The sequence below is a fragment of the Suncus etruscus genome, chromosome 15 (genome assembly GCF_024139225.1).
Source record: "Suncus etruscus isolate mSunEtr1 chromosome 15, mSunEtr1.pri.cur, whole genome shotgun sequence".
In the NCBI taxonomy this organism is placed as follows: Eukaryota; Metazoa; Chordata; class Mammalia; order Eulipotyphla; family Soricidae; genus Suncus; species Suncus etruscus.
Window position 1 is genome coordinate 51,595,046 of NC_064862.1, and position 26,796 is coordinate 51,621,841.

The following is a 26,796-nucleotide window of genomic DNA, read 5'->3' on the forward strand; positions in this document are numbered from 1 at the left end:
CTGCCCAGGACTGTCTGCACTGCTGAACTAGTTTGGAGATTTTGGGATGGAGACATAGTACAGTGGTTAGGAAACTTGCTTTGCATTTAGCTGACTCAGGGTTCAATCCCCAGCAAGAAATCCTGAGCACTGTCCAAAAACCAAAAGAAGAAAGACAGTCCTTAGAATCTAAGGACTTAGATTCTTTGAGAGTGAATGACTCAGAATGAAGTGGCCGCCTTTTCTGGGGTGTTGCAGTGTGAGTGAGCAGCAGTGACCCACAGTGCAGCTTCTGCATCTGATTTGGGAGGAGGATGTTCGCATGGAGTCGGGTCTCCAGTGAGACATTCCTAGATCATTCTGAACCAGCAATAGCAAGGCCTTTAGCAATTTTCAGCCTTAGAATTTCTAGCACTATTTGCCAACATGCTGGATACCATTTGATTTACTCTTTGTAGAGTGACATATTTGTCATAAATGCACCTCTTCAGGAAGATGAGGAAAATATTTACAATGTGGGTGTACCTAACAATTCCAAAGCTTGAGCTCTGGCTCCTTCATTAATTAAATATCTGTATAATTTGGACGTTATTAATATCCTAAGTCAGGATACTTAGAAACATGAAAGGATACTTAGGAAAGAATTTGTTCAGTGATTTTTTTTGTTTGTTTTTTTGGGCCACACCTGTTTGATGCTCAGGGGTTACTCCTGGCTAAGCGCTCAGAAATTGCCCCTGGCTTGGGGGGACCATATGGGACACCGGGGGATCGAACCACGGTCCTTCTTTGGCTAGCGCTTGCAAGGCAGACATCTTACCTCTAGCGCCACCTCACCGGCCCCTGTTCAGTGATTGTTTTAAAACAAAAATTATCTTTGAGGTCAGAGTGATAGCACAGAGGTAAGGCATTTGCATGTAGCTGATCCAGGACGGACAGTAGTTAGAATCCTAGCATCCCATATGGTCCCCCGAACCTGCCAAGAGTGATTTCTGAGTGCAGAGCCAGAAGTAACCTCGGAGCACTGCCATATGTGGGGGGGGGGGAGGGAGAGAGAGAGAGAGAGAGAATTATATTTGAGCTCTTAAAGTGATAATACTGTGCATTTGAACTTGAAGAATTTTATCCTCAGTTCAGTGTGACTGTCTCCATAGTGGGAGAGTCTGTGCATATAGCTTATTCATGTTTAATTACAGCAAGTTGCCCACCAGCAAGTTCTTTCTTTCCTAGGATCTTTGCATGAGGAATATAAAACAAACAAGATTTAACATAAATGGGGCCAGAGAGATAGCACAGAGGTAGGCCTTTGCCTTGCATGTAGAAGGATGGTGGTTCGAATCCTGGCATCCCATATGGTCCCCCCGAGCCTGCCAAGAGTGATTTCTGAGTGCAGAGCCAGAAGTAACCTCGGAGCACTGCCATATGTGGGGGGGGGGGGAGGGAGAGAGAGAGAGAGAGAATTATATTTGAGCTCTTAAAGTGATAATACTGTGCATTTGAACTTGAAGAATTTTATCCTCAGTTCAGTGTGACTGTCTCCATAGTGGGAGAGTCTGTGCATATAGCTTATTCATGTTTAATTACAGCAAGTTGCCCACCAGCAAGTTCTTTCTTTCCTAGGATCTTTGCATGAGGAATATAAAACAAACAAGATTTAACATAAATGGGGCCAGAGAGATAGCACAGAGGTAGGCCTTTGCCTTGCATGTAGAAGGATGGTGGTTCGAATCCTGGCATCCCATATGGTCCCCCCGAGCCTGCCAGGAGCGATTTCGGAGCATAGAGCCCTGCAGGAGTAACCCCTGAGCACTTCTAGGTGTGACCCAACCCCCCCCAAAAAAAAAGATTTAACATAAATATTTACCACAAGATTGAACATAAATATCAGTTATTTATATCTACATACTCAGTAGAATTTGTAGTAGCATTTACTGGGGATTCCTTTGGTACACAGGACAAGGCAGTATGGAAGATTAGTGTTTTTTCGGTTACTATTCTCCTCATTCCTTTTCTTCTTCCTTTTTTTTTTTTTTCTTGTTTGTTTTTTGGGCAATACCTCGAAGTGCTCAGGACTTACTCTTGACTTTCCACTCAGGGATCGCTCTTGAGTATGGTTGATTAAATCCAGGTTTGCCACATGCAGGGCAAGAGCCTTACCCAATGTACTATCTCCTCAGTCTCCAGGGCTGCTACTTGTCTGTTTTGTGTCTATAGATATGCCTGTTTTAACATTTCATATAAGTGAAGTCAGCTGGTGTTTTGTGACCACACTTTTTCCAAAGGTTTCTAGTTGCTAAATAGTTATGTAGGACTGGAACATAATACAGCAGAGAGGGTGTTTGCCTTGCACTTTGATCCCCTGGGCACTGTCAGAAGTTAATTCCTGAGTGCAAAGCTAGGTATTTGAACATTGCTGGGAGTTACCCCCAAAATAATAATGAAAAAACAACAACAACAACAAAGCAAAACAGAACAAAACAAAACAAAAATGCCAGAGTTATAAACATTGCCCTTGACCTGTATTCTAAATTGCATAGTATTTTTGCAGTTAGGTTGACATAGTTTTCAAAGTAAGAAATAGAAACTGGAGAGATGGTTCAAAGAATGCAGTGCATGGCACAACCTCCTGAGTTCAGCACTGCCAGGTATGGTCCCTGAACCAAACAAGTAAATAAGCAAAAAGTAATAAATATGTTGGGTCCGGAGAGATAGTACAGCAGTAGGGCATTTGCTTTAGACGCAGAAGGATGGTGGTTCGAATCCCGGCATCCCAGATGATCCCCTGAACCTGCCAAGATCGATTTCTGAGCATAGAGCCAGGAGTAACCCCTGAGCGCTGCTGGGTGTGACCCAAAAACCAAAACCAAAACCAAATAAGAATATTGTGCCAAAAACTGACAGGTATTTTAATATTGGTTAAACTACTACCTGTCAGTCCCTGGAATTCCTTTTTTTGGGGGGGAGTAGGTGAAATGTGGAGGTTTAATAGATGGTTACTCAATGAGCCTGGAGATAATAGTCCCCTTTGTCATCTCAGACCTTCTGGAATGACTATTAGACAATTTCGTGTGTGTGTGTGTGTGTGTGTGTGTGTGTGTGTGTGTGTGTGTGTGTGTGTGTGTGTGTGTGTGTGTAATTCACGGCCCAGGCCTGACAGAAACAAAACTGGCAGAGTTTCCAAAAGGTGAAATGAGGCAAGCTGGGAATACTTCTCTCTGTCAGCAGAGTTCCTTCCCTGTGGGGGAGGCCCTTCAACGATAGTGTCCTGAGATCTTGGTGCTACATTGGAAGTTGGCCATAATTCTGCAACTCCTTATTAGAGCTTCCAGGAGCTCCATTGAAAGAACAAGGGTGCAGGGATGTTACTTTGTGAAGTAAGGACTCTCCTACCACTTCAGCAATTCCTAAGGAGAATTTCTAAGGAGAAGGAATGACTCAAATATCTGTTTGTATCCTCAGGCCCAGCAGATGGTGTGAGGAGGAGACTGCACTCAGCGCCGGGCCTTGGTCTCTCAAAGACCCCGACAGCTGAAGTGGAGCCCCATCTTCAGGAAGCCAGCAAAGTGCCTGCTTCTCAGGTAGCTGCCTTGCACAGAAGTAGGAAAGAGTGTGGAGCCAGGCAACATGGGGAAATGGGAGTGTGGGACTGGGAATATTCCAAGGGAAGAGTCTATGTGGGGTTTCTTTGGAGTGAGAGGAGTTGCCTTCGAGTCTTCGAGGTGAGTGTCAATGCTAGCAGGCCTCACTGTCTCCAATAGTCCTGGGGACAGTCTGTGGGGAAGCCAAAGGTCTGAAGGTCTGGTGTCACGTGTCTACCTCTGTGTATTTGAAGGCTGCACCTTGCCATGGCCCCAGCAGGGAGTGTGGGGCAGACGATTCGTACTGTGCAGAAAACTTCCGTCGCATCTCCCGCAGCCTCAGTGGCTCCATTGTCTCAGAGAGGGAAATGGCCTCAGTCTCTTCCCACAGTTTTGTAAGTAGAATCAGGATCTGTGTCTTCAGAGCACCCACCCTCTTCCCATTTGCAGGAGAAAAAAATGACAGTAGCTGGAAGGGGAAGCAGAGCCAAGGTTCTAGTTTTGGGGAGTCATGTATACTCAGCAAAAATATGAAGATGGTAATCCTTATTTGAACAACACAAATCTTGGAGCTTCAGAAAATGCCTTTGTCCCTCAGTTCTGGGAGGTATAGTAAAAGTTTTTGCAGGATGAGAAGAGCCTTAGTAGCCTTAACAGGGTTAGAATCCTTTGCATTAGCCAAAGGAAGAAATGAGATGGTATGTGGTATTTTTTTTTAACCTTTTTCTCCCTACCATAGTATGTGTTTGAGTGGAGTCAAGTAGTGCTTCCAAGCTTAAATGAAGCATGTATAATAGTAAGAAGAGGGAAAGGATTTAAGGTTTTTTTTCCTCTCTGAAACTCTTCATATGGAATCCATACAATTCAACCTGGATGTAGGGATCAGGACACCCAAATAAGCAAAAGTTGCTAAACTCAGTGACTGAGTTTGGTGTTCCTTCCTGCCTTTTGAGGACTTCACACACTTGACTGAGGTCAGTGGGTTTTTATTACCATAGAGGTCAGATTCCAGGATCTAGTATTCTGAAGCTTGTTCACCAGGTCAGTTCAATAAAAATTTGTGGGTCAGAACTGGAAAGTCTTAAGGACACACAGTGAGAACGAAATTTCTGTCCTTCTTGTGCTTTCACTCAGTCTCTCTTCTAGCAGACTGTTGTCTTTTTCTGATTCACTGTACAGACTAAATCACTTGCCATTCTTGTATTTGAAAAGAAGATTACTTTTCTGTCTTTCATTTGTCTTCATGTCTTTGGTGCATTAATGACAGGTCGTTATTTTCAGCTGAGACTTGGGTTCCTTATTCATTAATTCAAAATGCATGGCTGATTCATTGGTTCTTTGATTCACCTGTTGTGCCAGCTGCTAGGATATTTGTTCTCATGGGTTTTACAATATGAGAAGACATAAGAGACATGTGATTAATGCAATATCACAGAATTTAATGTTACAGGAACATAACAGAAGGGACAGTGGGATGACGATTGAGGGATCAGAGCTAGGGTCCTAAAGGAAATTGAAATAAAGTAATCAGTAAAGAGATGTGAAGCAGGTATTTAACTGAATGAAAAGAAGTACATTTGGTGTGGCAGGAATAGAGTATGATGAGGTGAGAATGAAGAGCATTTTTCACAAGTAAGACTGGAAAGAACATAAACAAGAATATAATGAGCCACGGTACAGAAATTTTGAGAATTGAAAGAAGTAGTCAGATGCCAGATCAACAGTGCAGGGCTAGGAGTAATCCTTGAGCACTGCCAGGTGTGGCCCTCTCAAAAGATAAAACAATAAAAAAAAATAATAAAAAAAATGTAGGGGCCGGAGAGATAGCATGGAGGTAGGGTGTTTGCCTTCCATGCAGAAGGACGGTGGTTCGAATCCCGGCATCCCATATGGTCCCCCGTGCCTGCTAAGGGTGATTTCTGAGCACAGAGCCAGGAGTAACCCCTGAGCAAAGCTGGGTGTGACTCAAAAAACAAAAACAAGTCACATTTGAAAGCTAATTAGGAAGTTAAAAATCAAAGAAATTTGGTGTCTGCCTGCTTGAATATTGGGAGAGTAGAATCAGGATAATTTTTGTTATTTTGAGTGCTTTTTTTTTTTCAATTTTTGTTGTTGTTTGATTATTTTGGGGCTACACCCAGTGGTGTACAGGAATCACTCCTAGTCGACTTGGGGGACCATATGGGATACCAGACTAGAACCAGGGTCAGCGGCATGCAAAACAAGCACCCTCCTCTTTGTGCCTTTGCTCTGGCTCTATTTGTTATTTTGGCAGGAACGTTTAATGAAACTTATATACTTGAGGGGAAATATGTGTGTGGTTTTGGATATATTAAGAATGAGAGATCAAAGGCTTAGAGCAATAATAGTACTGTAAGACATTTGCATTGTAGGTGGCCAACCCAGGTTCAATCCCTGGTCCCCTGACCCTGCCAGAAGTAATCTCTGAGTGTAGAGCCAGGATATGTTTTGGGGACACCTGAGCATCTTGGGTGTGTCCCATAAATAAAGACTGAAAGATCAGACCTTCAGATTGAGACATAACACTGTAAGTGAACAGTTTTTTTTTGTTTTGTTTTTTGTTTTGTTTTGTTTTTTTGTTTTGTTTTTGGTTTTTGGGTCACACCCGGCAGTGCTCAGGGGTTACTTCTGGCTCTATGCTCAGAAATCGCCTCTGGCAGGCACAGGGGACCATATGGGATGTCGGGATTCGAATCACCGTCCTTCTGCATGAAAGGCAAACATCTCACCTCCATGCTATCTCTCCGGCCCCGTAAGTGAACAGTTTTGGGACTTTACTGGGACTTATACCCAGGGCCTCACACATACCAGGCGATTGTTCTAACACTGACCCTCAAGACCCAAGCTTGAACTTGATAATTGAAAATTGTACTGAAGAGCAGACCAGCATATTGGCAAGAGAGATAAAGAGCCAACACATAGCCCTGAAGATCTAGGTGGTTTCTTTTTTGTTTTTGTTTTTGAGCCACACCTAGCAGCGCTCAGGGGTTACTCCTGGCTCTGCACTCAGAAATTACTCCTGCCAGGTGTGGGGCACCATATGGGATACCAGGGATCGAACATGGATTGGGCGTGTGCAAGGCAAACGCCCTGCACTTAGTCTAAGTGGTTTCTTCTGGAGCATCTTAACTGGAGATTCAGGAAGAGACTAGATAGACATGAACCAGAGGTGTATGCTGCTACTTTCTTCTCTCCAGAAGGAAATAAATGTTGCCCATGTTTCATGCTTAGAGAACTTGCCACTTACCCTCAGCTGCAATGTGAAGGCTGTCGTTGGTGGACCATGCCATGGTTGGTGATTTGAACACCACTGTAATCAGCTTATGTGCTAGGAAAAGAAACAGGATAGGGGCCAAGTCTGGTTTGATTCTCAGCATCCCATATGGTCCCCTGAGCCCTGCCAGGTGTAATTTCTGAGAACAGAGCCAGAAGTAACTCCCAAGCATTTCCAGGTGTGACCCAAAAGCAAAAGCAAAAAAAAAAAAAAAAAAAAAAAATTGAATAAAGGAATAATGACATGTAAGTCATTAGTCTTGATCAAATGCTTCTCATTTTCCAAGTGCTATGCAAAGTATGGGTTATGATAAAATGAGAAAAAAAGTATTATGCTAAGAGAGAAAGAATTTAATAAATAAAATAGGTTAGAATCTCAAACAATGGTAAGAATACACTAAAACAAGGGGTCAAGGAGTACAGAGGTAATCATGTCAATTCTTAGGTGTTTTTAGCCTAGGTAGTGGAGGAAGATCGACTTTTCAGCTGATCAGCTGATTCACTGACCATGAATCAGAAATCATGAGATGTGGGCCGTGGAGGGACAATCTGGGTAGCAGACAGTGTAAAGGCCCCAAAGTAGAATGAAATTGGTGTGTTTAAGGAATATTCAATAAGTCATTGGAGGTCAGACCGTTAGTGTAGCAGACAGTGTGTTTGCCTTGCATGTGGTCAACCCAGATTTGGTTCCTATGTGGTCATTAAGCCCTGCCAGGAGTCATCTTTTTTTTTTATTTTTGGGCCACACCCAGTGGCACTCAGGGGTTATTCCTGACTCTGTGCTCAGAAATCGCTCCTGGTAGGCTAGGGGAACCATATGGGATCCTGGGGATTGAACCCAGGTTTGTCCTTGGTCATCTGCGTGAAAGGCAAACACTCTACCGCTGTGCTATCACTCCAGCCCCAGGAGTCATCCTTAAGTGCAAAATTTAGGAGTAAGCCTTGAGCTCTGCTGGGTATGATCCAAACCTGGCCCTTCCCTCTAAAAAAAGGTAGAAAGTTATTGGAGCTGGAATAAGGCACAATGGTACAGCATCTATTTGCTTTGCACGTGTGCTGTGTTGGGTTCATTTGCCAGCACTGCATGATTCCCCAAGTACCACCAGAGCAGCCCTCAAGCACTGCTGAATATGGCCCCAAACACAAGGTAAAGAAAACCAAAGAGTTATTGGGTAAAAGGCATGGGAATGGAGGGCGCTGAGGAATCAGAAGAGGTTGTGGGCTGCTCAGACGGTCAGATGGAAAGTCTGAGTCGAGATTAAATATGAAACCTACAGAATGGCACTTGGCAAAAGCAAATAATGGAATTATGGGGGAGAAACTTAAAATCAAGAATGGGGCCAGAGCAGTGGCAATCTGCCTTGCCCTTGCTAGTCTAGGACAGACCGTGGTTTGACCCCCCAGCATCCCATATGGTCTCCCAAGCCAGGAATGATTTCTGAGCACATAGCCAGGAGTGTGGGTGTGGCCCAAAAACCAAAAAAAAAATAAATAAATAAAAAAGACAACACCAATCTTTGAGTTAAGGTAACTTAGGAAAATATGGTACAGTGGAGGGATTTGAAAGAAGGTTATTTAAGTTTGGGACACATTAGTATTTCAGATTAATTAAAGGGCCTATTTCTGATATTTCACCTTAAAAGTAAATGACTACTGAGGTATAAATATAAAACAGAATATTAGTAGATATCATTATATGAAGTAGCTTGAAGAGAGACCCAAGGGAAGAGCTCTTGACAATATATTTAAGGATCTAGATTTTAGTTTCTGATATTTTATCATTGTGGCCATCTGAGGTTTTATTTCCCTCATATTTATTCTCTGTAACAAAAATTGAATCTCCATTTCTCTAATTCTATCACCACTAAGGAACTTGCTAAAGATAGATGCCAGAGCAAGGAAGGACGGGCTCTGGGAAGACAGTCTAAGAAGAGAACCTGTGCTTGGTGTCTCTAGGTCAAATGAGGGTCAGAGAACGATGGAATAAATGGACTCCCTCTGTGAAATAGGGCATGCCTGCATTCAGGTTCCCGCCTCACACCCTGCCTCCCTCACTATGTGTACCCAGCCATATCCTGCTGTGTGTTAATCTTCATCTCTGTGTTTTTTTGTCTTGTCTCATTATAAGGATTCATCAAATGCGAGGAAAAAGCCTTTGGAAACCGGGCACCGTTGTTCCAGCTCCTCTTCCCTCCCTGTCATTCATGACCCTCCTGTGTGTCTCCTTGGCCCCCAATTCTACCCACCCCAACCACAGTTCCTGCCCCCAGATGTCTTGAGGCCCAGCATGGCAGGGGAGCCCCATAGATCCCCAGGTAACTCCCCCCAAATCTAATCTCATATGCCAAAATGGCCCTTTTGAAGGACCTAAAGTTCAGTCAGTTCGCTACGTGAGTGGGACTATTATATGGTAGGTGGTAAAGAGATGCTGGTGAAGAATTACTACTTAAAGAACATGAATTCGGATCGAGTCACTTCTCGGGCAACATGGTTATTAAACTGAGGTTGAGACTGAAGACCCCGGACTCTTAACTTCCCAGAAGAATGAACAATTGAGGCTGGAGAGATGGTATAGAGAGGGCAGGGTGCTTGCTTTACATCTGGTTCAATCCCCCATACCACATATGGTCTCTGAGTCCCACCAGGAGTGATCCTTGAGCACTACCATGTATGGTCTAAAACAATAGAATAAATGATTTCAGCATGATAAGTCTTAAACTGACCATGGGAGTTACTCTGCTGTGTTTGGGATCCTTCCAAATCACAAAGTGTTCTTCCAGCAATTTTCCTTCCTATTGTCCCTTGAGTCTTAGCTGAGGAATTGTCTGGGAGGGGTTCAAGCAGGGACTCAACACATTGAATACTCCTGCCAGTATACAGGCTCAGACAACACTGGGAGTGTGCTTCTCATTTTCTTTGCCTTCTACAGCAAAGTTTGTTCCTTTTCCTCCTCCTCTGCTAACTCCTTGGCTTAAGACAGCAGTTCCTAACAGAAAGGGGAGATGCACTTAGTGGATGGAAGTTAGAATACTGCTAAGTATCCTCATATTCACAGTGCTATTTCTTTGCCCTGAACAAAGATTCATCAGCCCAAAATATCAGTAAGACCAAGGTTGGGGTGAGGGACTTAATTTCAGAATTGAAACGTCCCATGGCAAGTGGTGAAGCAAATATGAGTGGTATTGCTGATACAGTGTCCAAAGTTGGAATGTTGTGGATATGTGGGCCATCTGTATCCACATAGATAGATGGGGGTCCTCTGTGTAGTCAGGCAGTGAGCCTGACAGCTATCCATGGCAATTGTCAGGGGCATCTGAGCCTTTACTGCAGCCTGTTGTGCTCTATGTGCCACTGTGAATATGGAAGGTGGTGAGAATCTTAACTCCAAGATCTTAGATTTTTTCCTTTTTTTTTTTGGTTTTTGGGCCACAACTGTTGGCGCTCAGGGGTTACTTCTGGCTATGCCCTCAGAAATTGCTCCTGGCTTGGGGGACCATATGGGATGTGGGGGGATTGAATTGCGGTCTGTCCTGGGTCAGCAGCATGCAAGGCAAACGCCCTACCACTGTGCCACTGCTCTGGCCCCAGATCTTAGAATTTTGATCATCGGAATAGACATATTTTTTGCATGCTCATATGCAAGTGCATAGTGCAGATGTTGGTAAGTTATACAAAATGGAAGGGTTTTTGTTTTGCTTTGTTTTGTTTTGAAATAGGAAGTTTTACTAGAAAGTAGGAGGGAAAGAGAAGGAAACTCCCCAACTAAGGAGGAACTTAAAATACACCTAAGTTCTGAAAGGTATATTTTTATTTGGTTGGTTTTTGGGCCACACCTGGTGATGGCTCAGAGGTTATTCCTGGTGGTGCTCGGGGACCATATGGGATGCCAGGGATCAAACCTGGACCTGCCATTTGCAAGGCAAGCACCCTGCTCACTGTATTATTTCTCTGTTTGTCCCCTCCAATGGTTTTTTTTTTGTTGTTGTTTTGTTTTGTTTTGTTTTGTTTGCTCACACCTGGCTTCGCTCAGGAGTTACTCCTGGCTCTATGCTCAGAAACTGCTCCTGGCAGGCTCAGGGGACCATATGGGATGCTGGGATTTGAATCAATGACCTTCTGCATAGAAGGCAAACGCTTTACCTCCATGCTATCTCTCCAGTCCCCAAAGGTATTTTTTAATTTAAAATGTTTTGTTGCTGGGATCAGACCCACTCATGGCACAGCTGTGCTCTCCCACTGAGCTCTATTCTCAGACTGGATTTTTTTTTTTTTTTTTTTTTGGTTTTTGGGCCACACTCAGTGACACTCGGATTCTGTGCTCAGAAATCGCTCCTGACTTGGGGGACCATATGGGAGACCGGGGGATCGAACTCGGGTCCATCCTAGGTCAGCTGCATGCAAGGCAAACAAACGCCCTACCGCTGTGCTATCGCTCCAGCCTGGAAAAAATTTTTTTTTACTATTTTTTTTCGGAAAATATTTTTTAATAAGTGAGTTTGAAAGATTTTTTTAGAAAGTGATTAATGTTGGGGCGGCAGCAGCAGCAGAATAAAATAAATTAAAAAAAAAAGAAAAAAGAGGGGCCGGAGAGGTAGCATGGAGGTAAGGCATTTGCCCTTCATGCAGGAGATCATCAGTTCGAATCCCGGCGCCCCATATGGTCCCCCATGCCTGCCAGGAGCAATTTCTGAGCATGGAGCCAGGAATAACCCCTGAGCACTGCCGGGTGTGACCCAAAAACCACAAAAAAAAGAAAAAAAAGAAAAAAAAAAAGAAAGTGATTAATGTCTAAGAAAGGTATTACCCGTTGTATAGGTGGAAAAAGTAGCTTGAGCAGATGCAAATATCAAAGAATAAAGGAGAATCAAAGCAAAGACTGTTTATTTGGAGCAGTGAGGCCATGTTAAAGCCATAGCTCTGGTGTTACAGTGGTCATAATGCAAATTGACAGTTGCAGTCTTAGAGAGCTGCTGTTTGTGTGTGCGCACATGGGTATGTGTGTGTGTGCGCCGTGCGTGTGTGAAAGATTTTAACAGAGTGAGGTGTGGCAACATCTGGAAAACTGTCCCATTTGCCCAGGTTGGCGGTAAGAAATTTACTTGATTTTGATGTGTAGAAAGGCATTTTTAAATGATGTTTTCTTCTATAGATTTTTTTTTTTGTCAGTGTGGTGAATTGGGATGGGTGGCCAGATTGGTCCTCTGAGAAAGAAAATGGTTTTATTAAAGATGCTCAGTCTTCGGGTTTCCTTTCTCTTCCCAGGAACTTCGAGGCGTGTCCAGCAGTTTCTGGCTATGTGTGACAGGGGTGAAGGTCCCCAAGGGGTCGAGCACACAGGAAGGACTGTGAACTACCAGAGTCTTCCACAGCGTTCCAGAGCAGATGCTGCCCGGAGACCCTGGCCTGAAACCAACCAGCACCCCGGGGCCAGATTCCTGATGGCTCCGGACCGAAGGCCTCAGCTCATCCACACAGCCACGCTGCCAGAGAGGCGCCGTGGGCTTCAGGTTCCTCCTGTGCAGTCTTGGGGGGAACTTTTCCACTCCCCCTCCATCCCTCCTGTTGTTTATCATGTGTCGCCACCATCAGGTAGTCTCCAGGTACCCCTCTGGTCAGGTTGGGATGGAGGCCCTAGTCCTGGGCCTCAGGTTCCCAGCCCTCGGCGAGTAGATATGCCTCCTGATGATGATTGGAGGCAGAGTAGCTACGCCCTGCAACCCAGGCACTGGGACACGGTGAGGGAAGAGTTTCTGTTTGCTCGGGCAGATGCCCCTCAAAGAGAGCACATCAGGGCCAACATCTCGCCACAAAGCAGGTGGTAAGGGCCACCCCATTCCTATCCTGAAGCCCACCTGCTTGCTTTTTCAGGAGAGAAGTTGACCACAGAATGGGCAGGCATCCTGCACCCCTGCATCCCTGACAGGGCACAGTAGTTTCTTTTCTGCAGAGAGTTGGCAACTTTTAGGTATGCCAAAAACCACTAATGCAACCCAGCTGGCTCTCTCAGAGAGGGAATATTTGAAATTCTAATATCCATGCAGCTAGCAACAGGAAACAGCTACTGCTTAGAATTTCATTTGAGCCTCTCTAAAGAGGAATCTATATGTGTGTGTGTATATATATATATACATATACATATATACATATATATTTAGTTTTTGGGTCCACACCCGGCAGTGCTCGGGTTACTCCTGGCTCTGTGCTCAGAAATTGCTCCAGGCAGGCTCGGGGACCATATGAGATGCCGGAAATCGATCCCAACTCTGTCCCTGGTCAGTTGTGTACAAGGCAAATGCCCTACTGTTGTGCTATCTCTCCGGTTCTATATCTATATATTTTTTAACATTAGCTATTCCTTAGGATTTTAGTGTAATTATTTCATTACTGGATACTTTATACTCCATTTGCCCCAAATCCTTCTCTCCTTACCCCTATTATATTACTAGCTCCTATCATATGTGATACCCATCTACTTCCATCACCAGACCTTGTCTTCCCATTCCTTATCCTTAGAACATGTAGCTCTGTGTGCACAGTCCTAATTATATCATTCAGGGCTGCCCTCCTGCCCGGGATTGTATTCCTAAACTTTAGAATGCAGAGCTGCCCATATAACATTTGCCCTTTCACAGAGATGGATCAGACACTCTAACTCACCTTCCTGTTCCCAGCAGCAAACCATCACTGCCACTTACTCAGTTGCCATTGTAAACCCCCAGAGTCAGTTGAAATATTTTAGGACCAAACATACTGTTTTTGTAAACTATTTTTCATTAATAAATCTATAAGATAGTTCTATTTAATTCCTTGTTTTTCTTTTTATATGCTTTCGTTCTTTTGTATTGAGGGTGGGAAGGACCAGATAAGTAAGAAACGCCAGTCCCCAATGGCTTGGGGCTCACAGAGAGAGAGTAACAGTACAAACCAACCCCTGACCCTTAACCCACACACCCCTCCTATTCACATATCTTTTAAGATGGCACATGGCACATCATACACACAAATGGCTTTAAGTGAATGAAGATGAGGAACCAAAGGAATGGAAGATAGCTGAAGAATATATACTCAGAGTCGCTGGGTCCTGTAATGTAATGGTTTTTCCTTATTACTGTTGGTTAGTCTATTTTACTTCACTTTCCAGTATATTATATACATTCTCTTCTCTTAAGGGGACTGGAAATTCAACTCCTTACAAACTAATTTCTGATCTATGTATTCTTGCTTCCCTCCCTGTATCTTACATATTTATGATGTACCTTCTTTCTCTTCCTTATTCTCTTTCCCACAGGGACTTGGGCCCTTTGCTTCCCTTGTAGAATTGTTATTTTAATTGTTGTGGGGGCCATTCCCAGCTCAGGGCTATGGTGTTATATCTGGTGATGCTAGAGTGGGGAGCATGTGGTCCTAAAGGTCTAATTCAGGGCTCAGACATGCAAGGTGGGTGCTCTGTCACTTGAGCCCACACTCCTACCTCCCTGTGAAATTATTTCACTTCCATAAAAGACAAATCCTTTTACCTCTGCCTTAAATGCCACTTCTGCCCACCCCCTCACCCACACTATAAGGTTAGGGTTCCCTTTGCATAGAATATTCAGCGGACATTTCCTCACTCTTTTTTTGGGGGGAGGGGTTTGGGGTCACACCCGGCAGTGCTCAGAAATCACTCCTGGTGGGCTCGAGGGACCATATGGGATGCCGGGATTTGAACCACCGTTTTTCTGCATCCAAGGCAAATGCCTTACTGCTGTGCTATCTCTCCGGCCCCGTTTTCTCACTCTTAATCAGGATGACTGAACTTGATAAAAAGAAGAGGTACAAAGATACTCCTTGAGAGCTTGGGCCACTGCATACTTAAATTATCACTATCCAATATGAACATATTTTTGTGCAAAGGTTTTATTCAGCAGGAGTTTGGGAAGAAATGTTTCACTCATCCTATTTGGATCCTCAGCCATCAAGACACATAGATCTTAGTAGACACAATTCCCATTGTCCATGATTTCATGATCTTCTGTTGAGCCACACTCTTATAGAAATTATAAATTGAAAAATCAGGGATTTTTTATTTTTTGCTCCTATATAAAGGTGCCCTTCTGTATAAGGGTGCAGGGCCCAGAAATACTAACAAAAAGCTAATTTCCAGTTACTTTCATCTTTCCTCTAAATCTATTTCTGAAATAAATCAATCAGATAAATTCTACAAATTATTCCAATGTTTCTAAGTGTCCTTTTTCCTTCACCCATTTTTTTTCTTTCCTTTTTTTTTTTTTTTTTTTTGTTTCTGGGCCACACCCAGTGGTACTCAGGGGTTACTCTTGGTTCAGAAATCGCTCAGGAATTGTTCCTGCTGGTGCTAGGGGACCAAATTTAATGTTGACGATCATGGACTATCTTACCTGCCAGTCCTTTCTCTCTCTCTCTCTCTCTCTCTCTCTCTCTCCCTCTCTCTCTCTCTCTCTCACTCTCTCTCCCTCTCTCTCCCTCTCTCTCTCCCTCTCTCTCCCTCTCTCTCCCTCTCTCTCTCTCGTCTTTCTCTCTCTCGTGTCTTTCTCTCTCTCTCTCTCTCTCTCTCTCTCTCTCTCTCTCTCTCTCTCTCTCTCTCTCTCTCTCCTCCCTCTTTCTGTCATTTCGTTTTAAGGTTACACCCGGCACTCGGGTTCCTCCTGGCTCTGGGCTCAAAAATAGCTCCTGGCAGGCTTGGGGTGGGGGGACCATTGGCATGCTGGGATTCAAACCACAGTCCACCGTCTATCCTGGATTGGCTGCTTAGCTGTGTGCAAGGCAAATGCCCTAACTCTGTGCTATCCCTCCGGCCCTGTCCCCTTGTTTCTTAATCCTGTGTGCTCTCCCAGCATTCATTCTAACCTTGTGCCTTCAGGCACTTGACAATTCCAGACTCCACACAAGGGCCAGATTCCCTAGTCCATTTTGAGCAGTCCTTTTGTTCTAGAATCTACAATGCCTCCCTTGCCTAGGTACCCTTTGATACCCAGATCTGGTAATAAATTCAAGTTGCTCTACATTTGCTCTCAGCTCATAGGAGATTCTGAGGCTTGAACCACGGTTCCCTGAGCTCGCTGAAGAAGGGCTCTGTGACAGGCATTCATTCTCCTTCTTCGCTGCAACATCTGTCAGCTCTCCCTCTCCCCCTCTCCATTTCCCCCTCTAGACTCCACCCGGCCTTTTCTTTTTTTTTTTTTTTTTTTGGTTTTTGGGTCACACCCGGCAGCACTCAGGGGTTCCTCCTGGCTCTACACTCAGAAATCGCTCCTGGCAGGCTCAGGGGACCAGCTGGGATGCCGGGATTCGAACCACCACTCTTCCGCATGCAAGGCAAACGCCCTACAGCTATGCTCTCTCTCCGGCCCCGAGGGCACCTGTCATTTTCACCCGATCCCTTGCTGGCTCCGCCCCTCCGCCCATCAATCAACCCCTCGCCTTTCGGAAGTCTCGGCTCTTTCGCCACGGCCCCTGCAGCAGGCCCCGCCCCGTCCTCCCCGCCTCGCCCCGCCCCTCCCGCCCCGCCTCGGCCGCGGTGCATGCCGGGCCTCGCCCCTGGGACTGGGCAGAGTGGCCGCCATGTTTCCCGGCGGCGCCGCCGCTCGGCTGTGGTAGCCGCCGCCCCCGCGCCCGGCCCGACGCCTCGCGGCGCCTCCGCGAGCCCCAGGGCCCAGCATGGCGGCCCCCGAGCCGGCCCGGGCCGCGCCCCCGCCGCCGCCGCCGCCGCCGCCCCCGCCGGGCGCCGACCGCGTCGTCAAAGGTGAGGGAGGGCCGGGGCCCGGCCGGAGGTGCGAGGCGGGCGGGGGATGCGCGGCTGCGCGGGTCGGCCGGACTGCGCCGGATTGGGCCGGGCAGAGCCGGAACGCACCGGACCAGACCGGGCCGGGGGCTTCTCATGGGCAACGCTGCTCGAGCTCGCCGCGCGGCCTTGCAGCGGCAACGCTCCCCGGGCCGCGGGGGCTTTCCTTTTCCGCGACAGCTGCCTCCTCGGCCCGCGGGGGCCTGGGGGGCGCCGAGCGGGGCTCCCCGGGGCCTCCCCTCCGCATCCTCGGGCTGGGCACGCCAGCGGTGGGGGGAGCCAGCCGGGTGCAGCACCCCGGGTGCAGGGCGGAGGCAGGACCCGGGAGCCCACTGCCGGGTTGACGTGCAATAGATCAATCCATCCATCCATCCATCGAGGAGGGGGAACGGCAGGCTGTCTGCGAGGAGGAGGAAACACTCCAGAAAAGAAAAGGGAAGAAAAAGGCCTCGCGCACGGGAAGGTTTTCTGCAAGGAGGCTGCCGACGCGGCTGCAGCAGAGAGCAAAAAAGGAGGGTTGCTCCCCTCCTTTTGCAAACACGCAGCCTCGGTTCCCCCCCCCCCCCATCTAACCCCCAGGAGGAAAAGTTGCTGGTTTCTTTGCAGGCCCCCCCAAAATGTACCGATATTGACACCCCACCCCCAAACAGGTCAGCAAGCGAAGTAGTGGGGGGACTGACTTGGAAGGGTTTATCCGGGAAGGGGACCCCCCCCCCCTCCCTCGCCCCCAGCGACGTCCAGCATTGCAGAGGGAAAAGGGACATTGGAAAGCAGGCCTGGTCATTTTCGAGTCAAGTTTTCTTTGTATGTAGTATTTGGGTTCCTTTGACAGATAGATGCTGCTTTTATTTTAAATTTTTTTTGTTTTGATTCATCGTCTTTTCCTTTCCTCAAATCTCTCTCTGGGTAGGAATAAGTAGCCCAGTTTTGGAAATCTGACCAGGTATGTTCTAATCGAACTTATCTGAAAACTTTTTTTTTGGTTTTTGGTTTTTGGGTCACACCCTGTAGCGCTCAGGGGTTACTCCTGGCTCCACGCTCAGAAATCACCCCTGGCAGGCACGGGGGACCATATGGGATGCCGGGATTCGAACCACCGACCTTCTGCATGCAAGGCCTTACTTCCATGCTATCTCGCTGGCCCCTGAAAACTTTTTTTCTTTCTCTTTTTAGTTTTTTTTTTTTTTCAACTAGCTTCCTTTAGTATTAGCAGCGTAATTTTGGCATTCAGGTTTATGATTTAAAGGTAAATCATAGTAGATGGGGCCAGAACAACAGCACAGTAGTGGGTAGGACTTTTGCCTTGCACGAAGTTAACCCAGGTTTGATTCCAGGCAACTCATGATCCCCAGGAGTAATTTCTGAGCATAGAACCAGGAGTAACCATTGAGCGCCAATGGTTATGACCCATAAAACAACAACAAAAATATAAGTAGTAGCCCATTTAGGCCAGACTTTGGAATTTGATAAATTAGAGTTGATGGAATTTGTGACTGGAGAAATCGTTTTAATTAGCCGAGGAGAAAGGTAATTCATGCATTAATCCTGTTTTAGAGTTCTGGAGTTTTGTGGGGCTGGCAAGAAAGCCCATGAGCTGCCTCTTCACTTTCTGACATGTAAGCAATGTTGTATTTTCACTTCCCTGGGTGCTTTCACCCCACAAGTACACTGGCAACCAGTCAAGAACAATGGATTTATGCTCTTTGTAATAATGATAATGTTCTCCTTGTACTGCACTCACTAGTAAAAGTGAGTAAAACATGTTTGTTTTTGTTGTTGGTTTTTGGGCCACATCCGGCGATGCTCAGGGGTTACTCCTGGCTGTCTGCTCAGAAATAGCTCCTGGCAGGCACGGGGGACCATATGGGACACCGGGATTCGAACCAACCACCTTTGGTCCTGGATCGGCTGCTTGCAAGGCAAACGCCGCTGTGCTATCTCTCCTGGCCCTGGTTTTGTTTTTGATCGTACACTTCTCCTGAGCTGTGGCTCAAGAGCTCAAGAGCCCTGTGGCTCACCATGTCCCTCCGGTGGTACCTCCAAGGCCATGCACGATCGAGGTGAACCCAGGGCTCTTCCTGCGGATGGAGCAGGCTTCCAGCCCTTTGAGCCATCTCCCTGGCCCAGGGAATCATTCTTCAAGGGGGAATTGTGAAATTCAAAGTTGCAGGTATGTTCTTGCCTTGCACACACATGCCTGGGTTCGATCCTTGGCACTCCAGTCACTGCCAGGAGTAATTCCTGAGCATCACTGGGTGTGGCCCCAAAACAAAACAAAAAGTTACAGATATAAGAGTAATTGATGTGGGGCCGGGCGGTGGCGCTAAAGGTAAGGTGCCTGCCTTACCTGCGCTAGCCTAGGACGGACCGCGGTTCGATCCCCCGGCATCCCATATGGTCCCCCAAGCCAGGAGCGACTTCTGAGCGCATAGCCAGGAGTAACCCCTGAGTGTCACCGGGTGTGGCCCAAAAACCAAAAAAAAAAAAAAAAAGAGTAATTGATGTAGCTAAGTGAGAGAGAAGATCTTTTTTTGGTCACATCTGTCTGTTTTCAAGGTTTACTTCTGGTTCTGTGCTCAGGAGTCATTCTTGGTAGGGAGGACTTAGGAGTGGGGAAAATATGAAAGACTACACCATATGAGGTGGAGGGGATTGAACCTGGCTTGGCTGTGTGCAAGGCAAGATCCCTACCCACTGTACTATTGCTCCAGGCCCATGGGAAAGAAGACTTTTTTTTTTTTTTTTTGGTTTTTTGGGTCACACCCGGCGGTGCTCAGGGGTTACTCCTGGCTGTCTGCTCAGAAATAGCTCCTGGCAGGCACTGGGGACCATATGGGACACCGGGATTCGAACCAACCACCTTTGGTCTTGGATTGGCTGCTTGCAAGGCAAACGCCGCTGTGCTATCTCTCCGGGCCCGGAAAAGAAGACTTTTGATTAGAGGAAACTACAATTAGAGCACATGAATATAGGATCACACGTATTTAGTGAAGTTTTTTTTAGCAGGACAACTTTATTTGTGGAATTTATTAAATGTTTGATAAGGACCACATAGAGGCGATGAAGGAATTTACAGTGCTCTATATTCTCATTTCTATCTTGGAAGTTCATTGGGAAATTCACTTTTCATGCAGAAATTTCACCTTTAATCCATTTTCTTGTCTTCCTGATTCAGTAATTATACCATAATGTTATCTTTATAACATATCACATTGTTTCCTGTAGAAGATAAGACTTAGAATTTTTAAGTCTTGTTTGTGTTAGTTTGCATTTGTACTATTTCATAGTGATAACATTATGGAGATAACATTATGACTTGGAATACCAGTAATCCTTGAAACTATTACTTTTGGGGGGGCTTATTTTGATGTGTTTTGGGTCCATACCTGGTGGTGCTCAGGACATCTTACATGCTATTCTAGCTCTCTGACTGACCTCTTTTCAGATACTTTTAAAAAGCCCTTTTTTTGGGGGGGGGGCAAAGAGATTGTTTAGGGGTTAAGGTGTTTCCTTTGCATGGATGACCCTGGATTGAATTCCTGGCATTACGTAGGGTCGCCTAAGCACTGCCAGCTGTGATCCTTGGTGACAGAGCCAGGAGTCTGATGAGCAATAGTTAATTCACACAAAAATTGATCTTTCTCAATTAAATGGCATGGTTCCTATGGTGTTTGTTTATTTTGACCAACTATCTTCTGCATTCAACATTCTTATTTCCTAGATTATACTAGCCATTGAGCTTAAATGATTAGATTTATAGATTAAACCAGAACACTGAGTATATGTTTCAGGGGCTTTTTAGAAGGGATGGGTTTAGGGATGCTTCCAAGCAGTGCTCAGAAGGTCCAGAGACCCCACCGGTGGTTCTCTGCCATTTGGGCCACTCGTTCAGTTCAGGGCCCTTGCCTAGCAATTCATGCTTCACAGAACCATTATGCTGGGAATACTTGGACCACCTTGGTTTTTGGTGCTGAGGTGTTGTGAGTTTTTTAAGCTGGTATATTTCTGGTGGAAAGCCTTATTATTATTAATTCATATAGATTCTGTTGCCAGCTGTCCTAATTATAAATCTGAAGTCATATGGCTAGAGTGCTTTCTAGCACTTTAACTTTAGGGTTGCCTGTTTTTCTTAAAGATTTTTATATGACCCACATAAGTCTTGGAGTCACACAGTTCCTTCATTGTTTCTTTCTGATTCTATTTTATTGGATTTTAGTGCATCTTAAATTTTAATTAAATATTTTTTATTTAGGGGCCGGAGATATAGCAAGGAGGTAAGGTGTTTGTTTGCCTTGCATACAGAAGGATGGTGGTTCGAATCCTAGAATCTCATATGGACCCCTGAGCCTGTCAGGAGCGACTTTTGAGCGTAGAGCCAGGAGTAACCCCTGAGCGCTGCTGGGTGTGACCCCGCAAAAATTTTTATTTAAAGAACTGTAATTTACAAAGTTATAGATAATTGAGTTTTAAGCATAGAATTTTGGGAGGAAGGCCATGTCCAGCAATGCTCAGGCATTACTCCTAGAGGTGCTAGGAGGACCATATAGGAAGCCAGGATTGATTTGAACCAGGTTGGCTGTCTGCAGGGCAAGCACCTACCCACTGTACTACTTCTTCACCTCATAGGCCTAGAATGTTCTACACCAATCCCACCACCGGTATCAACTTCCTTCCACCAGTGTTCCCATGTTCCACCTGACACCTTGACAAATTGGTGGTGGTAGTTTGGATCTCATGTTCCATGCTGTTGAGTCTGTGCCATGGATATTTAGCTCTTGTACTCCCCCATAGTATAGTATATACCCAAGGTTCCTGACCCTGTTTCCCCATTACTTTTCTTTCTCTTCTTTTCCCCTCGATTTCTTGCCATCTTTGTCCTTCTCCTCCCTATACTCGGGTCAAAGCTGATCTAGGCATGCCCTCTTTACTACTACTTTGCATTTCCTAGGTTTTCAGTTATTCTGTAGAAAGTGAGATCATCCTGCTTGTCTTTCTGATTTACTCATTCAACATGATATTCCATCCAGGTTGCATGCTTTCTTTCTTCTTTTTTTTTTTTTTTTTTTGGTTTTTGGGTTTTTGGGTCACACCCGGCAGCGCTCAGTGGTTACTCCTGGCTCTACGCTCAGAAATTGCTGCTGGCAGGCTCGGGGACCATATGGGATGGCGGGATTCCAACCATTGTCCTTAATGCATGCAAGGCAAACGCCTTGCCTCCATGCTATCTCTCCGGCCCCAGATTGCATGCTTTCATTGTTCTTTACAGCTGCATTATACTCCATTGTGTATGTGTACCACATCTTTATAGTCCATTCACCTGTCCTCAGGCACCTCAGTTGATTCTGTATCTTCTTGTTCTAGTGTTGTAAAGAATAATGGTATCCACTTGTCCTTTTGAATGAATATTTTTGTGTTATTTTATAGAGTGTTTTTGAACTTTTCTGTCTAAAAAGATAACACTTCGAATTGCTTTTCCTTTCCTGTTCATCCCCATTAAACATTTATACATAACTAAAATAAATCTTCAATACCATATGTTCTAGAGAAAGTGAAGAAACAGAGAGTACACAAGAGAACACTGTGGTACCATAATGTGTATGTGTGTGCATGCATTAGAACAGAGGTACCAAGACATCTAAGGAAATAACAAGGAGGAAGAAAAGCAGCAGATTTCAATTAATTAATAGGCTAAGTGTTGTAAGAAAGGGCTGAGAAAATAGTTCAAGAGGTAGAGCTCATGCCTTTTGTATAAAAGGCCTGGAGCTTGATCTCTGGCTGCATTCTGCCTCCTCCTTTCAGGGTCAAAGCTGATCTAGGCATGCCCTCTTTACTACATTGCATTTCCTAGTCTAGTTATTTTATAGAAAGTGAAATTATCTTGTTTGTCCTGATTTACTCATTCAACATGAAAGCATCATCACGAATAATCTCTGTACCTCTGAGTACTGCTAGGAGTGATCTCAAGCTTCAATAGGGGAGTAGCCCCTGCTTATTACACACTGTAACCCCAAGACAAAACAATTTTACACATAGAGATGCAATAAACCGAAGCTAATTATCCTTGTAGGAAGATGAAATTTTACTGTTGGAAAGCAAAGTAAGCTTTGTTTGTTTGTTTGTTTGTTTGTTTTGCCAATCCTGGCTTTTCTTGGGGCTTACTACTAGTTCTACTCAGGAATCACTCCTAGCAGTGCTTGGTGGACCATAAAGGATGCTGGGGATTGAATCCAGGTCAGCTCATGCAAGACAAGCACCCTGCCTGCCTACACTATGCTCCAGTCCTGGAAAGGGTATTTTTGTACATGGAAATTAGGAACAAAAACTTTAGCTAAGAAACAGTATTGCTTCAGGAGAGAGAAAGAACACAGACTTTGGAATTGACTGCCTTGATTTAATCTTACCTCTACATAACACTGGACAAGATATTTTAACGTCCCATGATCCAGTTGTCAGCTCATCTGTAAAATAAAAGTTAAAGATTTTTGATATGTGTGTGTGTATGGTTTTTGGGAATGGCTACCTGGTGGTGCTCAGGGGTTACTCCTGGCTTTGCACTTAGAAATCACTCCTAGTGGGATATCAGGGATTAACCTGGGTTGGCTGCTTTTATAGCAAGTGCCTAATCGATTGTACTCTCCAGCACTGAAGATTTTAAAATAGAGGAAGGATCCAGTCTATTGTTTTGTTTGTTTGTTTGTTTTTGGGTCACACCTGGAGGCACTCTGGGGTGACTCCTGGCTTAGTGCTCAGAAATGTCTCCTGGCAGACCCTGGGGGGACCATATGGGATGCTGTCTTGGATTATCCACGTGCAGGGTAAATGCCCTACTGCTGTGCTGTCTCTCCAGTCCCAGACTTTTTTTTTTTTTTTGAAAGTTAACTGGTATATGTGTCGGGCAAAATATTAGAAAGGAAGAGACTTTAGTCAGAGTCTTGGAAGATTTAATAGTTTAAGTGCTAAGTGACCAGACATAAATTAAGGGAAGGAGTGAAGGTATATATGACTGGGTTCTGAATAACAGTCAAACATTGAATGTTTGAGTGTGGGAATTAAACAGGTAGAAGAGCAAGATTTGGGCGAGGGTGGGGGTTACCCCCCTGTGATCAGGGATTATTTCTAGCTCTGTGCTCTCTTGATAGTACTGGGAGACTGCATGTGTTGCCAGGGATGGAGCCTGGCTCAACCTAATGCAAGTAAACACTTTAAGGCCCAGGAGAGCAGAATTATTAAAGGAAATGATAAGCAGACTGATTTTGCTTTAGGGATTTTAAATTGAGCTGCTGTAATTGGAGGCAAAGATTGAAACAACATGTAATAATCTGGAAGTGACCAAATTGGAAAAGACTTGGAAAATAAATTCAGGCCTTTTCTCTCCTTACCATACTTCATAAGAGAGAGGAATAGTAGAGACCAATTAGATCAGTGTTTCTGAAACTGGGCAACTGGGAAACCTCCTCCCTGCCCACACACACCTCCGTAGTCTTGGGTATAATTGGTGGTGCAATTTCTTTTTCTTTTTCTTCATTTTTTTTGTTTGTTTTTGCTTTACATCAAGCGATGTTAAGGGATAATTCCTATCTCCTCACTCAAGGACTACTCTGAGAGGTGCTGGGGGGACTATATGGTTGTCAGGGATAGAACCTGGGCTGGCATTGTGCTAGGCAAGTGCCCTTCCTGCTGTGCTATCGCACTGGCCCCTATTTGTTTTCTGTTTATAATTTTCCAGAGGTGATATATTTTTAATAGGGTATAGGGTAGGCCAGATGAGTTTGAAAACCTTTTAAATTAAGTTTTCTCATACTGAGTGACATCTTGAATTAGCACATGGCAGCAGAAGGGAGAAAGATAGTGTGTGTGTGTGTGTGTGTGTGTGTGTGTGTGTGTGTGTGTGTGTGTGTGTGTGTGTGTGTGTGTGTGTTTGGGGCTATACTTGTCAATGCTCAGAGAACGATTAAGGATGTTGGGGGTTCAAATCTAGGCCAGGAAGGCAACCATCTATGCACTGTACTATGTCTTTACATTTTTTCGTTGTATTTATAGTGATGTAGTTTCCAAAATAAAGATTAGGAATAAGGGGTGACTCACTAGCAAAGTGCCTGCCTTGTGAGGCTCTTGGTTTGATCCCCCTGTTGGCCATATATTTCAAGCATGTGTGACTCTGCTGTCTAGGAGCCTGGATGACACCATATGTGGTATCTCTGGTCTTTCACAGCCAGGTGTGTACAACCACCAGAATTCAAGTGTGTGAAAGTGTGCAACTTCCTTAAGCACTGTAACCCAGAGTGTGTGTGAACACCCCTGCTAACGTGTGCAGATGGGCAGCTTTAGCAATAGCACAGTGGGTAGGGCGTTTGCCTTACATGCAGCCAACTCAGGACTGACTCAGGTTCAATCTTCAGCATCCCGTATGGTCCCCTGAGCCTGTCAGGATCGATTTCTGAGCTCAACCAGGAGTAACCTCTGAATGCCACTGGGTGTGGCCCAAAACCCCCTCCAAAAAAATAAGCATGCACACTGAACATAGTACAGTGGGCAGGGTGCATGCCTGGCAAACATCCTACCAGGGCTGTTCCTGACACCACCTGGGCTACCAAACATAGCCCTAGAGGTCTCTGAGGATGGCTAGGATCCTCATAATCTCTGGCATTGCAGGGCTAGAGCAGCAGGGAATCTTCAGGCCCTTGTATTGAACCATCAACCCAGTTAGCCAAGAATTGTCCATGGGGGGCCAGAGCAGTGATACAGCGGTAGGGCATTTGCCTTGCCTGTGGCTGACTTAGGACAGACCACAGTTCGATCCCCTGGCATCCCATATGGTCCCCCAAGCCAGGAGTAACCCTGAGCGTCACCAGGTATGGCCCTAAACGGCCCACCCCCAAAAAAATTGTCCATGGGACCTCCCTTTCCCCCATTTTTTTTTTACTATCTCTGGCAAGTGTTGAGATGGAAGTTGAAGTTCCACAACCAGTTATACATGTAACCACCCCCTAGTCATATTAAGAACAACAAAGGGGAGAGGGGAATGAAAGAAAGTCAGCAGTCCTGATTGTAAATTGTGTCTGAATGTGAAGCAATGCCTAAAGACCAGGGTTGGAAGGCAAGGCTTAGGTCACAAGGATTCTCAGGCTATTTTAGGGTAGAAATTTGCATTTTAGGGACAGATAGAAAGAGCTGAAACACATGCTTTGCTTCCTGGACCAGATTTCCAGCATCACATGTCTTCCGAGGATCAACCCCTGTACACTATTGAATATGAGCCCTCCTCAAAAAAAGAAATAAAATAAATTTGCATTTTATCTGATGAAGCAAGTCTTGACAGGAAAATGTTGGAATTTGAATTTAGAAAGCACATTTTGGAACATGGTGGAACATGGATAAAAACCGAAAAGATAGTAATTCTTAGGTGGAAAAGTCCTTATTTGGTGCCTAAAGACCAAAGGAACAAAAGTAGAATTATTCAGAATCTATTGACCTTGTAGGGTGAGAAAGAAAGGAACTTCTAGGATAAATTCTAACAGTGGTTAGAAACAGGATTTCTCCTGAGTGAGTGATTCTGGCCTCAGGGGACACTGGAACAATGTGGGGCATTAGAGTGATTGGGGGGGGGCAGTCTTAGTACAGTTTTGTTTGCTAAAAGAAGTTTGATTACCAGAGGGTCAATGAGTAGTATTGTTTCTGAAAAGGGTGCTATAGGCAAAATAAGTTTGGGACTCTGGTTTAGAGGGAAAATTATGCATCCCAATTTGAAAATACCAAGATCGACATACCTTAAGTGGAAATAGGTTGGTTTTTTTTTTTTTTTTTTTTTTTTTTTTTGGGCTCATGCGAAAGTGGTCAGGGATTTCTTTTGGCTCTGCACTCAGAAATCGCTCCTAGCAGGCTTGGGGGACTGTATGGGATGCTGGGAATTGAACCTGTGTCCATCCCAGGTCAGCTAGCTGCTTTCAAGGCAAACGCTCTACTACTATGCTATTGCTCTGCCCCAATATTGCATAGTTAAATCAGGCTGATAGTACTTGCCTTACACTCTGGTACAAGTAGAGAAGAGAGAAACTAAGAGAGTGATTTCAGAGCCCAAGAAAGAAGGAGGTGAATTTATTTGTTTTTTCTCTCCTGGTGCAGGGGAACAAAAAGGGATTAAACTCGGGT

At 45.1% G+C, this 26,796-nt stretch overlaps 2 protein-coding genes across 6 annotated transcripts in view; both read left to right on the plus strand.

Moving 5' to 3' along the window:
* USP54 (ubiquitin specific peptidase 54) overlaps window positions 1-13,651 on the plus strand; it is a 98,948-nt gene extending 85,297 nt beyond the window's left edge. Inside the window, exons 20-23 of one of the 3 annotated variants that reach the window (XM_049789082.1) lie at window positions 3,436-3,554; window positions 3,809-3,949; window positions 8,977-9,163; window positions 12,111-13,651. In XM_049789082.1, the coding sequence (XP_049645039.1) occupies window positions 3,436-3,554; window positions 3,809-3,949; window positions 8,977-9,163; window positions 12,111-12,670 (1,007 nt within the window). In that variant the 3' untranslated portion in view covers window positions 12,671-13,651. The remainder of the gene's footprint in view (window positions 1-3,435; window positions 3,555-3,808; window positions 3,950-8,976; window positions 9,164-12,110) is intronic. The other 2 variants (XM_049789083.1, XM_049789084.1) reach the window with 2 other exon arrangements.
* A 2,902-nt stretch (window positions 13,652-16,553) lies between these two features.
* The window catches only part of PPP3CB (protein phosphatase 3 catalytic subunit beta), a 61,256-nt gene continuing 51,013 nt past the window's right edge, over window positions 16,554-26,796 (plus strand). For 2 of the 3 annotated variants that reach the window (XM_049789154.1, XM_049789155.1), the window contains exon 1: window positions 16,555-16,608. The gene's annotated coding sequence lies outside the window, so the exon portion shown is untranslated. Of the gene's footprint in view, window positions 16,609-26,796 lie in introns of all 3 variants that reach the window. The other variant, XM_049789153.1, reaches the window with a different exon arrangement.